At 55.8% G+C, this 14,722-nt stretch overlaps 1 protein-coding gene across 3 annotated transcripts in view; it reads left to right on the top strand.

The window, feature by feature from the left end:
* UNC5B (unc-5 netrin receptor B) overlaps positions 1 to 13,813 on the top strand; it is a 53,778-nt gene extending 39,965 nt beyond the window's left edge. For 2 of the 3 annotated variants that reach the window (XM_040071645.1, XM_040071644.2), the window contains exons 3-17: positions 804 to 947; positions 2,038 to 2,141; positions 2,639 to 2,819; positions 3,335 to 3,502; positions 3,973 to 4,137; positions 4,811 to 4,843; positions 5,341 to 5,535; positions 5,873 to 6,265; positions 6,863 to 6,950; positions 7,031 to 7,199; positions 7,662 to 7,895; positions 8,729 to 8,878; positions 9,152 to 9,316; positions 10,138 to 10,322; positions 11,051 to 13,813. In XM_040071645.1, the coding sequence (XP_039927579.1) occupies positions 804 to 947; positions 2,038 to 2,141; positions 2,639 to 2,819; positions 3,335 to 3,502; positions 3,973 to 4,137; positions 4,811 to 4,843; positions 5,341 to 5,535; positions 5,873 to 6,265; positions 6,863 to 6,950; positions 7,031 to 7,199; positions 7,662 to 7,895; positions 8,729 to 8,878; positions 9,152 to 9,316; positions 10,138 to 10,322; positions 11,051 to 11,216 (2,540 nt within the window). In that variant the 3' untranslated portion in view covers positions 11,217 to 13,813. The remainder of the gene's footprint in view (positions 1 to 803; positions 948 to 2,037; positions 2,142 to 2,638; positions 2,820 to 3,334; positions 3,503 to 3,972; positions 4,138 to 4,810; positions 4,844 to 5,340; positions 5,536 to 5,872; positions 6,266 to 6,862; positions 6,951 to 7,030; positions 7,200 to 7,661; positions 7,896 to 8,728; positions 8,879 to 9,151; positions 9,317 to 10,137; positions 10,323 to 11,050) is intronic. The other variant, XM_040071646.2, reaches the window with a different exon arrangement.
* The last annotated feature ends 909 nt before the right edge of the window (positions 13,814 to 14,722 follow it).

Here is a 14,722-nt window from a genome sequence, read left to right as displayed (position 1 = left end):
AGGGAACAGCCTCCCTGATTTGCCAGGTGCCAACCCCAGATGAGAAGCCTCCAACTCTCTGTCCCCCAGCGTTGTGGTTTGTTTTGTTTTTTGCTAGAGCCGGGATTAAATGTGTGAGATAGTATTTTTTTGTCAGGACTTAGACGTTTATTAATTTTTATTTATATTACAGTTTTACAAACTTTGAGTTTTACAGTACTTCTAGCTAATAAAGTAAAAATGGCCCCTGTCTTTTTTCTATAAGGCTTTTTTAAGGGTAAACTGCTTAATTAAGAAATGATATTTAAATTATTTTCACTTTCAATTTAATAGCTAACTATTTGTGGTTTGTAATGTGGACTTTACTATTTAATTATAAAAAATGCTACTTAGATCTATGAAGAAGTTGAAAAAGAAGGATTAGCTTTTGCTTAAATTTTTAAATTGTTTTATACATTACATATTATATACATAGTATATAATGTATAGTATATAGTATGTTGTATATGGTATATGTTATATATGTTGTTATAACTTTAAATTTTAAGTTTCCGTCTATGCGATATTATAGGCTTTTATTTAAACTATATAGCAATAATCTTAGCTTTATTATTCAATTTCGGATTTTTTTTCTAGGGTTTTAGGTCAAATGCAGTGTTTTCTTGTGGGTCAGTGCTCGTCAGCACGGAAAGTCTGAAACCCGCAGCGCCTGGGGCTCCAGTGCCCCAGCTTCGCACGGGCACCGCTCCTCCTGGGCGCTGCCTCGGTTTCCCCGGCCCCGGCCGCTCCCGCCCGTCTGACGGCGTGCCTGTGTCCCCTTGCAGGGCTGCTGGTGCGGGAGGCGCAGATCGAGGTGTCCCGGCAGCAGGTGGAGGAGCTCTTCGGCCTGGAGGATTACTGGTGCCAGTGCGTGGCCTGGAGCTCGGCGGGCACCACCAAGAGCCGCCGGGCCTACGTCCGCATCGCCTGTGAGTGCCGGCCCGGCCCGTCCCGAACGCCGCCTGCCCTTTCTCATCGGCTGGGGACGGCCCATCCCTGCTGGATGAGCTCGCTTTTCCCTCCCCACTCACCCACCCACCCCAGCTGTAGCTTTGCTTCTGAGCGTCGCCGTCCCCGCGTGCCGGGGTTAAGGCCGCGGCGGCCAGCAGCGTGCCCGGCGCTGCCCGGGGTTTGTTATCCGCGATAACCCGGCAGCTGAACCGGCGGCTCCGCGTCCTGCGGGCCCCTGCTGCCACAGTCACCGCCCTGGGCTGCAGTCTGGGGCTGCCAGCCCGATCAAAGGCCCGCCAGCAGGGATGGGCATGCCCGAATTGGCTCCATTAGCGAACGGGATGGCGGAGCTGCAGGAGGACAGCCGGGCTTCCCGGGTCCCAGACGGATTTTGTTATCAGAGCGGTAATAAAGCAGCATGTTATCCAAAACGGAGAGGGCTGATGGATCCAGCTACGCTGCTGAAGGGTTTACTCTGGGAAAATCACAGACTCAGAGTCACAGGAAGTTTTGGGTTGGAAAGGATCTTAAAAGTCACCTCATTCCAACCCCATGCCATGGGGAGTGACACCCTCCTCTAGACCAGCTTGCTTCAAACCCCCTCGAGCCTGGCCTTGAAGGCTTCCGTGGTGTTTTTTGGAGCAGAGGGTTTTGGGAGCCTCGTGGAGAGGTCTGGGAATTGTAGCAGAGCACCATCTAGTGATGCTCCTGCTCCTTCCCAGCCTCTAGAGCTGTGTCCCCCACACCCCGAGGAGCTCTGCTGGGAAGGATGAAGCAGTGGATAAGCTGAGGTTTACCCCCAAAGGAAAAGACAGGATGGGGTATAAGCTTGCAAGCACATGAAAGAGGAAATGTAACATCCTTGAGCACCATGTGCTGCCCCAAATCCATCCTGGAAAAGATGGCTCTTCAGCTCCTTCCTCCCAGGGCACGTTTTGCCCTGGCTGGCTGTGCCAGAGGGAATTCCTGACTCAAGGGTGCTTAGTGCTGAGGTGCTCACCAAAGTTTTGGAGGCTGCCCTGCTCCTGCTGCAGGCTGGTAACTCCTGGCTTTTCCTTCCCCTCCCAGACCTACGGAAGAACTTTGATCAGGAGCCACTGGGCAAGGAGGTCCCGCTGGAGCACGAGGTGCTGCTGCAGTGCCGCCCGCCCGAGGGGGTCCCACAGGCCGAGGTGAGCCGCTCCTGAAGGAATGCACGGTGGGGTATCCCACCCCACCCCATCCCATCCCATCTCCTGGCAGCTCTCATTCAGCAGAATGGTTTATTTTGGGCAGCACCCACTCAGCGCACTTCTCCCACGCTTCCTGAGGTGCCTCCGAGGGGAGATCTGACAAGGAGGCACCCAGTGAGTTGTCTGGATGGGAGCGGTCACCAGCGGGAGCTCAGGGCTGGGAAAATCAGTTTTCAGGACGGGTTTTCCTGCCACGGTAGTGGAGCTTTCCTTGCCCACAGCTCCGTCAGCCTCTGGGAGCTGTGTGTCGGAGGGAGCCACAGCGTTTCATCCTTGGCCAAAACACCAGTAAGGTGCCCCAGTCAGGCCTGGCTTGACCCAGTTTTGGAGGAGAAATAAATCCAGTCAGAGGCGAGGTTGTCCAGTCAGTGGTTAAAGTGCTGAGGACATCATTGGTCTTGTGCTGGTTTAATCCCCACCCCTTCCTTTCCTGCCAGGTGGAATGGCTGAGGAACGAGGATGTCATCGATCCCACCCAGGACACCAACTTCCTGATCACCATCGATCACAACCTCATCATCAAGCAGGCCCGGCTGCTGGACACTGCTAATTACACCTGCATGGCCAAGAACATCGTGGCCAAGCGCCGGAGCACCACGGCCGCCGTCATCGTCTACGGTACCGGCCCTCCCGGGGAGGGGACCTTTGGCTGGCCGTGTCCCCAAGCCAGGGGGAACATGGGCACTTCCTGAGAGTGGTGGGAGTGAACTGAGCGCATTCCATTAGGTGATATCCAATATCTGCAGAGCAGGAGCCTCTAATGGCCTCCAGTGGAGAGGCTTGAGGGGTGAGGATGGAGGTACTGCCGAGCATTCTCGGCTGGGTAGGAGGGTGGGTGGAGGTTGGATCCGGATGGATTGCTCTGCCTCTCAAAGCAGCTGGAAAGCTGTATTTGGCTGAACTTTGCCGTGAAATCAAAGCTCTCCTCAGGGCCAGGCACAAAAATATTTGCCAAGTGGAAAAGAGACCAAAGCAGTCTTGAGCATCTCGGGTATGGGGTGGTGGCAGAAGAGGGAGTTGTGTGGTTTGCTGTTCACAAGGCTGGGCTGTAACGGGGTCACAGAAGGTGTAAGAACTCGAGGCTTAGCTGATGGATTGGGCTCCAGAGTTAACTGTGCCCATCTCCTCTGCAGTGAATGGTGGCTGGTCCACCTGGTCCGAGTGGTCTCCGTGCAATAACCGCTGCGGCCGGGGCTGGCAGAAGCGCACCCGGACCTGCACCAACCCCGCGCCCCTGAACGGCGGCTCCTTCTGCGACGGACAGCCCTTCCAGAAAATCACCTGCACCACCCTCTGCCCAGGTAAGGAGGGTCCAGAAACTGCCGTGCCTATGCTGCCTGTATCCCCGGCTGTGGTTGGGATTGTTGGGATTGTTCAGCCTGGACAAGAGGAGGCTCTGAGGTGACCTAATTGCAGTCTTCCAGTACAAGGGAGCCTACGAGAAACATGCAGAGAGATTGTTTACAAGGGCCTGAAGTGACTGCACAATGGAGAATGGCTTCCCGCAGACAGAGGGCAGGATTAGATGGGATATTGGGAAGAAATTCTTCCCTGTGAAAGCAGGGAGGCCCTGGCACAGGGTGCCCAGAGAAGCTGTGGCTGCCTGGAAGTGTCCCAGGCCAGGCTGAACGGGGCCTGGAGCATCCCGGGACAGTGGAAGGTGTGCTGCCCATGGCAGGGCGCTGGAACAAGCTGGTCCTTAAGCAGTGCTGGGATAGCCCTCCCCAAAGCGGGAAGGTTTTACTGACGCCGCCGTGTCCGGTGCCCGCAGTGGACGGCGCGTGGACGGAGTGGAGCAAGTGGTCAGCGTGCAGCACCGAGTGCACCCACTGGCGCAGCCGCGAGTGCGCCGCCCCCGCGCCCCGCAACGGCGGCAAGGACTGCAGCGGGGTGCTGCTGGACTCCAAAAACTGCACCGACGGCCTCTGCCTGCACAGTGAGTACCCGGAGGGCGGCCTCGGGCGCGGGGACCTGCCGCGGGAGATGCCGCGGGCTGCGGCGCTCCGGCATTTGGCCGTGCTTTGTCGGCCGTGCCTCCGAGCTGATGGAGCAGCCACTGCCACCTGAGTTTTAAGCCGCGTCGTTAAAAAGGTGTTTTCAAGCAGATTCACCCCTTCCAGAGTTATTTCTTACTTGGAGGAAGAGATACTGGGGGTTTTGGGGGATGTAAATGTGCAGAGGCATTGGGGCCCCTGTCGTCTCCCCCGCAGGTTTGGGGTCTCTGCTGGGATGAAGCCGGTTGTGGGTAGACAGGGCAACAGGAGGGGTTTCTCAGCCACGCCGTGGAGGCACCTTCCCCGGGTCACTGCTGAGAGTTCTGGAGGTGGTTTTCTGAGGAAATAAACCCAACATGATGGTCATGGTGCTGCTGCCTGTGAGCAGGCATGCTGAAGGCAGCCAATGCTGCCACCTGCTGCTGTGTGACGCCACTGTCCCCTCTGCTGCCTGGGCACGGGGATGTCCTTGTCACCATGCTTTTGGAATGCCCCAGGGAGCGATGCTGATCTCCCACAACCTGCCCCGGGCTGGCTTACCTCCCGCTTTCTGTTTCATCTCATCCCCATCGTCACCTTCACCTTTTTCTTTTCTAACTTTGTTTTTCCTAACAGATAAAAGAATTCTAAACGAGCCCAAAAGCCACCGTAAGTGCTCATTTCATGGCCATTTTTTTTCTGTTTGTTCCCGTGGTTTTGTTCTGTTGAATCCATGGTAGGGGTTCCCTGGCAGCTGGCCAAGGACAGGGTGGGAAGATGGAACAACTAAGGCCCACTCCAAAACTCCTGTGGGCTCCTCAGGGTTGTCTCTGTTCGGATGTGAGGGCTGCTCACAGCTTCATGAACCTGAGCTGCAGAAACCTAATGTTCCTGGGACCCTTGGTGCTCAGGTGAAGTTTGCACGAGCTGTGGCCAGGTGTTCTCCAGTGGTCTGAGGGCTTCACCTCCATCTCATTCTCTGGCATTGCTCTTGATCTCCTGCTCTTAGAAAACACCTTCCATCCTCTTGCCAGCCTTTCCAGCAGGCCCAGGGCACGTCTTTCTGCCCACGCCTGAGTCAGTGGTGGGACTGGGGAGCGATGGTGGGTCTTGACGTGCCTTTCTCCTGCCCTTTTTTTCACCCCTGTGTCTTTAATCCCTCTCAGTGCTGGAGGCCACGGGCGATGTGGCCCTGTACGCCGGGCTGGTGGTGGCCATTTTCGTCTTTATCGTCATCCTCATGGCCGTGGGGGTGGTGGTGTACCGGAGGAGGCGCCGGGATTTCGACACGGACATCACGGACTCTTCGGCCGCTCTGACCGGAGGGTTCCACCCTGTCAACTTCAAGTCGTCCCGGCACGGTAAGAGCCATGGTGGTCCTCACCAGCCGTGGGTCAAGCAGAAAGAAAGTCACAGGAGAGGGTGGATCCTCACTGGGTTCCCAGTCCCATCTTCCCGAGGGAATACACTGATTTTTGAAGGCTGAATTTCTCCATGTAAGTGGTCAGGCGTTGATGGTGGGAGTCAGGGCAGCCTGGTGTACTGGAAGGTGCCCCATGGCAGGGGTTTGGAATGAGAGGCTTTTGAAGGTCCCATCCTCCCCGAACCATTCTGGGATGTCTTCCACACAAGTGGTACTTTTCCGTGCCCTTGTTTCCACCGCTGTCTCCATCCCAGCCGTGTTTCCCGGTCCCGCAGACAACCCTCAGCTGCTGCACCCGTCCATGCAGCCGGACCTGACGGCCAGCGCGGGCGTGTACCGCGGCCCCATGTACGCCCTGCAGGACTCCTCCGACAAGATCCCTATGACCAACTCGCCCCTGCTGGACCCCCTGCCCAGCCTCAAGATCAAGGTGTACAACTCCTCCACCGCCTCCTCCTCGCCGGGGCCGCACGACGGCGCAGACCTGCTGGGGGGGGTCCCCGCCGCCGGCACCTTCCCGGGGGACGCCGCCAGGGACGGCCACTTCGCCAGCGCGCGGAGCAAAGGCCCGGGCTCCCAGCACCTCCTCGGCCTGCCCCGGGAGCACGGCTACAGCGCCAGCGGCACCTTTGGCTACCTGGGGGGAAGGCTCACCGTGCCAGGCACAGGTAAGCCGAAGGCTGGGATTGAGTGGCTGCTGAGCCACTCCTGCTGAGGAGTTCCTCTTGTCCCTGCATGAGCCTCCCTTTGCTATCCCAAAGCTGGCTCAGGGAAGGAAGGCAGGAAGCCATTCCCAAGCCCCATGTCTTAGGCCGGAGGTTACAGCCTTCTTGGGCTTGCCTTGGTCTTTCCCTGCTATTGATCCAGAGGCCTGCACCTTGCAAAAAAACCCAAAGGTTAGGATTTTCCTTCCTAGTGAAGAAAACGCGTCGGCCTGGCTCATCCTTGCAAGCAGTGCAGCCACGGGCCATCCCAGAGAAGCTGTGGCAGCCCCATCCCCAGGAGTGTTAAAGGCCAAGATGGACCAGGCTTGGAGCATCCTGGCATAGTGGAAGGTGTCCCTGCCCAAGGCAAGGGGTCTGGAATTGGATGATCTCTGAGGTCCCTTCCCACCCAAAGCATTCCACGTTTCTGTGATCTGGAGGTGTTCCCTTCTGTGTTGCCCTAACTCCCTGCTCTCCCTGTGCTCTCTGGCTGGGGTGGAGGGTGGTTTCTCCCTCATTCCCCCCTCTGCCCGTGACTGACACCCGTGTGTGCCATTCCAGGGGTGAGCCTGCTGGTGCCTCACGGGGCCATCCCCCAGGGGAAGTTCTACGAGATGTACCTGGTGCTCAACAAGGCTGACACTGCCCTGTAAGTCACCCCGCTGGCCACCCACTCCTCGTTGGCCCCCGCGGAATTCCCTGTCCAACCTCGTCGCTGTCCCTCCCCAGGCTGCCCTCCGAGGGCACGCAGACAGTGCTGAGCCCGGCGGTGACCTGTGGCCCTACGGGGCTGCTCCTGTGCCGCCCTGTCGTCCTGACCGTTCCCCACTGCGCCGACGTCAGCTCCTCCGACTGGATCTACCAGCTGAAAACGCAGTCCCACCAGGGAAACTGGGAGGTAAGGGGGGAGCCCAGGCCCCACAGGCAGCGGATACCCACTCTGGCAGGTTTTACACGCCCAGCATCACCTGCAGGCACTGTCAGTTCAGTCCCTGACACCAGCAATGCCATCTTTGAAGCCTGGGTGAAGGAGGCGTGTGCTGCTTCCTTCCCAAATTGCCCGCACACAGCAGTCTGGGCTCTGCAAGGGAGATGCTGGACCAAAGCAAGTGAGCTCCCACAGCAACAGGTTGCCCAGATGGATCCCTGGGAGTGTTCCAGGCCAGGCTGGATGGGGTTTGGAACAGCCTGGGCTAGTGGAGGGTGTCCTTGCCCGTGGCAGGGGGTTGGACTAAGTCATCTTTAAGGTTCCCCTGAACCCAAACCATCCCACGAGTCTGTGAAATTGAGTTTCTTTCCACACCGCAGGGGCACAGCCCCTTGGATGACGGGCTGACTCTCGGTCTTGATGTCTCTGTAGGAGGTTGTGACCCTGGATGAGGAGACTCTCAACACTCCCTGCTACTGCCAGCTGGAAGCCAAGTCCTGCCATGTTTTGCTGGACCAGCTGGGCACCTACGTCTTTGTGGGGGAGTCCTACTCCAGGTCAGCCATCAAGAGGCTCCAGCTGGCCATCTTTGCTCCCACCGTCTGCACCTCCCTGGAGTACAGCCTCAAGGTCTACTGCTTGGAGGACACGCCAGATGCTCTGAAGGTAAATATCCCCTTCCCAAAGCTGTGCTGGCAGCAGGATGCTGCCTGGTGCCTCTCAGGATGGCCTGGCCCTGGGGAGCAGACAACCTGATGCAACTGCCTGCAAAGTGACCACAGTGAAATAATGAGGTGTTTACTGCTTTGCCTGTCCTTCCTTGTCCTCTGCGAAGGGAACAGGAGGGTGTTGCATAGCTCCTCTGCTGGGACCCCTCCTGCAGGCATTGCACGAGAGGTTTGGCTGCTGATGGGCAGGTTTTTTATAGATCCTGCTAGTCCTGCATGGATCCATGCCTCTCCCTGCCATGGAAGGGTTTTGTGGCATAGATAACATTCAGGGCATCATGGGAAGCTGGAGTTTGGATGCTTTGGCTACCTGGATCCACTAGTGCTGTGGCTGTTTGATTCCCTGTGGCTTGTCCAGTGGATCCTGTTGGGATTGATGTGGTGCCTCGAGGCAGGGCTCTGGCTCCTGGCTTGTCTTTTCCTCCTAAAAGCTGCCGGTGTGATAAAGGGATGGTGTTAAAAGCAGATAGAGTGGCACCCTTCAGGAGAGTGCCTGACCCCTGTGTTGGAGCTTTGTGTTCTTCAGGGAGTATGGAGGCATTCATGGATGCTCACATTAGGAAATTCAAGTTTTAGGTGGGCAGGTGTATGAGATGAGCTGGCAAGTTCTGTTGGGGTGGCAAAAGCTGTTCTCCGTGGGCTTGAGGCTGCTGCTGGCTCTTCTTGGTAACTCCTCTCCCCGCTCCATCCTGACTTTGGGTGTGGAGGTGGGCAGAGGAGCAGCCCCTGCCCTTCTCCTGCATCTCCCCCTACCTGTCCTGCTGCCCACAGGAGGTGCTGGAGCTGGAGAGGACACTGGGAGGGTACCTGCTGGAGGAGCCCAAGCCCCTGCCCTTCAAGGACAGCTACCACAACCTGCGCCTCTCCATCCACGACATCCCCCACGCGCTGTGGAGGAGCAAACTGCTGGCCAAGTACCAGGTGAGGGGCTGACGTGGGGGCAGCTGGGCTTCCAGACCGGGAGCACCGTCTCCAGCCAGGCACCGCAGGGCTGTGGGTGTTCCGGGCCTGCCTCCTGGGGTGTCTCCCAAAAGGATGGAGGAGGAAGGGGACCGGTTTTCTGGTATTCTTGGTGGGATGCTCTCCGTGAGGTCCCGCTGTCCCATCTCACCCCCGATGGGGCGGCCGGAGGAGGCGGGATCCCCACGGGAGCTGCCGCAGCCTTCGCTAAACCCGTGCTTCGGTGGCCCACAGGAAATCCCCTTCTACCACATCTGGAGCGGCAGCCAGCGAGCGCTGCACTGCACCTTCACGCTGGAGAGGTACAGCCAGGCCTCCACCGAGCTCACCTGCAAGATCTGCGTCCGGCAGGTGGAAGGGGAAGGGCAGATCTTCCAGCTCCACGTCACGCTGGGTGAGGTGAGGACAGCAGGGAACACGCTGGGACATTTCAGTGATGCCTTGAGAGGCTACCCAGAACAGAGGCTAGGCAGTGTTGAAGGAATAAAGTGGGGATTTATTAAAAGGGCCTTGAAAGGATACTACTGTTACCATTTGGGACAGCTCAAATAACGATTCGTAGAACTCCCGTTTCTTTGGAGGGCGTTATAGCAGAAGTTTATTGAAAGACAGGCTCGTCTATACAGAATTTCGGTACAATGAATATTATTGGTCGTTTCAGACCAACGCCTCTCAGTAAACAAGTCGGTTAGAACAGCAGGTGTGAGATTAGAAATTCTTTGGAGTGTTTTCTCCCAGCTCCTCCAAAGCAATCCCTGGGAAAGCCTATCTGACTTACTTTCTCACAAGCTGCCTGATGCCTAAGAAATTCCTCTTTGTCCACTGTCAGTTCCCACAGGATATACCTTGGGCAGTACAAGAGCCTGGCTGAGGCTACACCCAAGATGGACAGCGGGTCACAAGTTTTTACACTTTCATAAGTTTTGGTCCATTTGCATATTTGGGTTAATTGTCCAATTACAGCTTCAGGTCGTGAGTCCCATCCTCCCAGGTCGCTCTCCTCAATTCGCTGTTGTTTATACTTTTGGGGCCTGAAGCTGCAACGGTGTCCTTGGTTCTGGGGCTGGAAAAGGATTGTTTTAAACTGTGAGGAGAACTTGCTAACACTCTATATGATGAAGTTCAGAGTTACCTACTAATGCAGTACAGAATCTGGAAAATATGAAAGCTGAAACGTGAGGCCTCATCAGCAATGCCTCACCCTGTCCTTCCCCTTCCAGCACGGCAGCTCCTCCGACACCCTCCGCTCCCACCACAGCGGTGCCACCACCACCACCACCCAGGTGGGACCCTATGCCTTCAAAATCCCCCTCTCCATCCGGCAGAAGATCTGCAACAGCCTGGATGCGCCCAGCTCCAGGGGGAACGACTGGAGGCTTCTCGCCCAGAAGCTTTCCATGGACCGGTGGGTCTTCCCAGGCTTTGCTTTCCCTCCCTGTGCCCCCGGCAAGGAGGCTTCACTCTGTGCTCCCTGTCAGCTGTGGACATCCAGTGGGGTTGTGTCCAGCTGGATGAGTCCATCCCTAAATGGGGATATAGCTCTGCATAGTTAAATCCATCTCTATCCTTGGATATGATTTTAAACTAAAAGAGGAAAGGTTTAGATGAGATATGGGGAAGGAATTCTTCCTCTGAGGTTGGTGAAGCCCTGGCACAGCCTAGCCTAGAGAAGCCGTGGCTACCCCCCCGCCCCCGGATCCCTGGAAGTGTCCAAATACAGGCTGGATGGGGCTTGGAGCAGCTTGGGATAATGTAAGGTGTCCCTGCCCATGGAACTAGATGATCTTGAAGGTCCCTTCCAACCCAAACAATTCTGGCATCCATCTGCCAGTCCTGCATCTCCTGTCACTTTGAATGGCCCTTATTTATCTGGGACAATGGCTGTGCCATTCCCACCTGGTTTCACCCCCGTACCAGAGGGAGAGAGGGTAATTTCAGCAAAGCAAAGCTTACGTTGCTTTTGCATTTGAATACCAGCTCTGTTTAAAAATTGCAGATGGTCTCTCCAGGGCTTTGGCATTTGTGTTACAGCATTCTCACCGAAGTACATGTTCCAAACAGGTTTGCTGCTCCAGCATCCTCTCTCCAAAGGGCACCACAGCAGCCCAACCCTCTTCTGCTTCTCCCTTTCAGGTATCTGAACTACTTTGCCACCAAAGCCAGCCCCACCGGGGTGCTCCTGGACTTGTGGGAAGCCGAGCACCAGGACGACGGCGATCTCAACACCCTGGCCAGTGCCTTAGAGGAGATGGGCAAGAGCGAGATGCTGGTGGTCATGGCCACGGAGGGGGACTGCTGATGGTGCTCCCCACGCCTGGGGGGCCGGGAGGATGAAACGGGCGAGGAAGGGTCCTCCCCCATGGCAGGGGGGCACATCCGTCCTGAGAGGGGAGAGGCCGAGGCCGGCGCTTCTCCCGCATCACTGTCAGCCTTAGAGACCCATCCTCAGCGTTTACAAGCAATTCAAGTGTTACATGGCATTTCTCCTCCTCCTCGTGGCACGGGGAGAAATTAGGGCTTCTCCAGCCGGGATGGGGGCTTTCCTTTTCTTTCTTCTTTTTTGGGTTCCCTTCCTCCTCCTTTAATAGCATTTCTGTGTTGGAGAGACGAATACAATCCAGGCTTAACTTCTGTCAAAGGCTTCAGGCAGCTTAACGAGGCAAATAGGAAAGAAAAAAAGGAAAAAAAAAAGTTTCTTAGGAAACGCAAATAACTTATTATCCAGATCTTTGGATGCGTCCTTTTTAAAAAAAAAGAAAAAAAAAAGAAAAAAAAGACATTTATAAATCTTTTTTTTCGGTGTGTGAGAGCAAGAGCGTCGCTGTGGTCGGGGTGGCAGAGAGAGAGATTTCAATGGACACTCTTCTGTAGGGAAAAGTGTGTGATCCGAGTTGAGCAAAGCGTGTTTACATGTCCTGGGACCCCCAGGGAGTCTGGAGGGTGAAGTGCCTCTCCGTCCCTCTGGTTCAGGGCCAGCTCAGGCCCTTCCCAAGGCTTTTGTCCTTGCAAACTCCCTTTTCCCTGGTAGCGGGAATGACGGGTCCCACTCCACCTGCGAGGAGGGATGAGGGATGCTGCCCCGTGTTTAGGGTTCAGGGTGGGGCGAGTGCATCCAGATATGGGTATTTTTAATGAGTTCTTCCCTGTCACGGTTTGGGGGAGCTTTTTAGGATGACTACGCCTTCATTTACATAACTTCTGTACAAACCAAAGATTTCAGTCCTGCGCCGGCCTCTGGGCTCGAGGCGAAAGGGGCGGCTGTTGTACACGCAGCAGGGTTTTGCAGTGAGCACCCCAAACCTGGGCTTGAGGGTCAGAGGGAGGTGATGAGGGGTGTGGAGGGGTCAGGAGAGAGCAGGGGCTGGTGGGCTGGGGTGTGGCCGCTTCAAACCGCCTCCGCTTCAGGTCCGTGCACTCCTGCCTGGATTTTGATGCAGTATTTCAGCATGGATTCAGGGAGGGATGCTCTGGTATTCCCAAGCTGCGAACCAGGCTGAGCATTTTCACGTGAGGGGCAGCATCGTGAGCAGTGCTCAGGTTTCCATCCCTCACTGCAGCTCCTGTTTTTCCCTGGAACAGGCTTTTTATAACGATGGAGGAGCTGTGGGGTGAAGGGAAAGTAATCAAGTAGTAGGCAGGAATGAGGTTCCTCACACAGATACGGTGTCTTGATGAAGGTAAAAAAATTTAGGTTGCCTGCAGGTAGAAATAGTTACTCACCGAGTGCTGTACGTTAGAAGTATGTCTGTTTAAAAAAAATAAAATAGGAAGGGGGTGGTAAGCTCAGAATTAGACTAGGTCACACGGCCAGGCTGTGGATTCCCCATCAGTGGAAGTATTAGGAGCAGTGTCCTGCTCTGGGCTGCAGAGCCCTGGGTCAGTGTCCTGGAATGCTGTGTCATCCCACAAAGTGCTGGGCACAGGAGCACGCTCAGGGAGCCTGCAGAGCGTCACCTCCACAGGGCAGCTCAGGAGGAGCTTTCAGTATTGCTGGGACATGATAGGATTCCTCTGGGCAGCTCCCGAGGCACTGATGGAAAGCACTGAGCTGCTCCCTGCTGGGTCAGGGGTCCCTGGGGTTCACTTCTTGCTGGATTTTCAAGGCTGTGGGAGAGAAGGGATCTTTTCCCCTTGTGCTGCAGGGGAAACTGCTGCTGGGTGAGCTCCCGTGTCACGTGGGAAGGGGTTTATCCGTCCTTTGGGCTGCGTTTGACCATTTCTGAGACCCTCTGAGCTAAGGAAGGATAAGCAAACTTGGAGAGCAATTAAGACTCGATGGATCGATGCAGCTGCCTGTGGTTTTGAGGGCTCCTCTGTCAGCTCCATGGTGTTCTCTGAGGGATGAGATGCTCATTCAGGTCGCCTCGGAATCTCTCTCGCTCCCATTCTCTGGTTGATGGATCACTGCACCGGGGTGTGCGTCTGTCCATCCATCCCTCCGTCCTGTCCATGGGTGCCTCTCTCCATGCCCATCTGTCTGTGTTCATCTTCCCCTCCCTTTGGGCAGGCAGCAGCCACCTGGCTTGGCTGAAGTGCACGTTTGGGGAGATTCTCCCCATTTTCCTGACCAGGGGACCCACAGCAGGAGCAGGGCAGGGTGGGAGGCAGGGTTTGCCTCCATCGCCCGTGGGTGTCAGCTCCCAGGAGCCCTCCACGCCTGCCTCCACGCCCTGGGGTTTCTCCAGCCAGGCATTTCAGCAAAGGCAGCCCCGTGGTCCGTGTCGTGCTGGCAGTGTCCATCTCTTGCTCCAAAATGTGTTTCCATATTTATATGTCCAGGGGATGAGCCTGGTGGCGTCCTCTAAACCCACATCTGTTTATTCTGTAAACTAAAGAACTGTAAATAAAGTTTAGCATTCCTATTGTAACAAATTAATTTTTATGCAATAAATTATATTTCCTAGTCTAATTAAAAAAAAAAAAAAAAAAAAAAAAAGGAAACAATCTGCTCGCTCCTCTCCTGTTCATCACTCGCCCGTTCCCGCTGTGTTTGGCATCTGCAGGGATGGGGGATCCCTGTGAGCATCCCTCCGAGCTGCTGTGGGCTCCACTGCCGCGGGAGTGCCAGCGGGAGGGTGTTGCTCTGGGAGTCCCTGCTGGAAGTAAGCTGGAGATTGATTGATGGTTTGTTTTGGGCTCACGTGAGAGCTTCCAAGGGGAGACGAGGGCTACAGCTGTGGCTGGTGGGCAAAGCCCACCTCAAGCAGTTCATTCCCTTCCCCAAGGGTGCCCTGCAGAAAGCAATGCCCCTTCAGCAAAGACCAGGACTGGGGGGATAATTTGAGAGGGGGGAACGGAGCACAGAGCTGCAGCTGCAAGTGGGGCATCGCTGTCCTCCAGCATCCCACTTCTCTTCCTGCCCTGCTTGGGGATTAGCCCTGCTCCCCTGCCTCAGTCCCAGCAAGGGAACGAAGCCACAAGGGTTTGCAGGGAGGTGCGAGGAGCCCACTGCCCCTGCCTGGGCCACTCACCTCATGACCAGCTGCCACCAGGAGATGGCAACATTGCCCGTGCTCTGGGCGGGAGTGGGACTTCTGCAAGCAGCGAGGAAAAATGGGAACAAAATCGCTGCCCGGCCACCGCAGTGACTGTAACATAGCCACACAAATACGCCCCACCTTCCCAGCTGGGCTTTCCAGCTCCGGACAGGATGCTGAGGCAGATGCCTCCTCAGGAAGGTTAACCTTTTCAAGGGGTCCTGAGATGGTTTGGTTTGGAAGGGATGTTACAAACAATCTTGTTCCTCCCCCCTGCCATGGACAGGGACATCTTCCATCAGGCCAGGTTGCTCCAACCTGGCCTTGA

This window comes from Hirundo rustica, chromosome 8 (assembly GCF_015227805.2).
Source record: "Hirundo rustica isolate bHirRus1 chromosome 8, bHirRus1.pri.v3, whole genome shotgun sequence".
NCBI classification, from domain to species: domain Eukaryota; kingdom Metazoa; phylum Chordata; class Aves; order Passeriformes; family Hirundinidae; genus Hirundo; species Hirundo rustica.
This window is presented reverse-complemented; position numbering and strand designations above follow the sequence as displayed.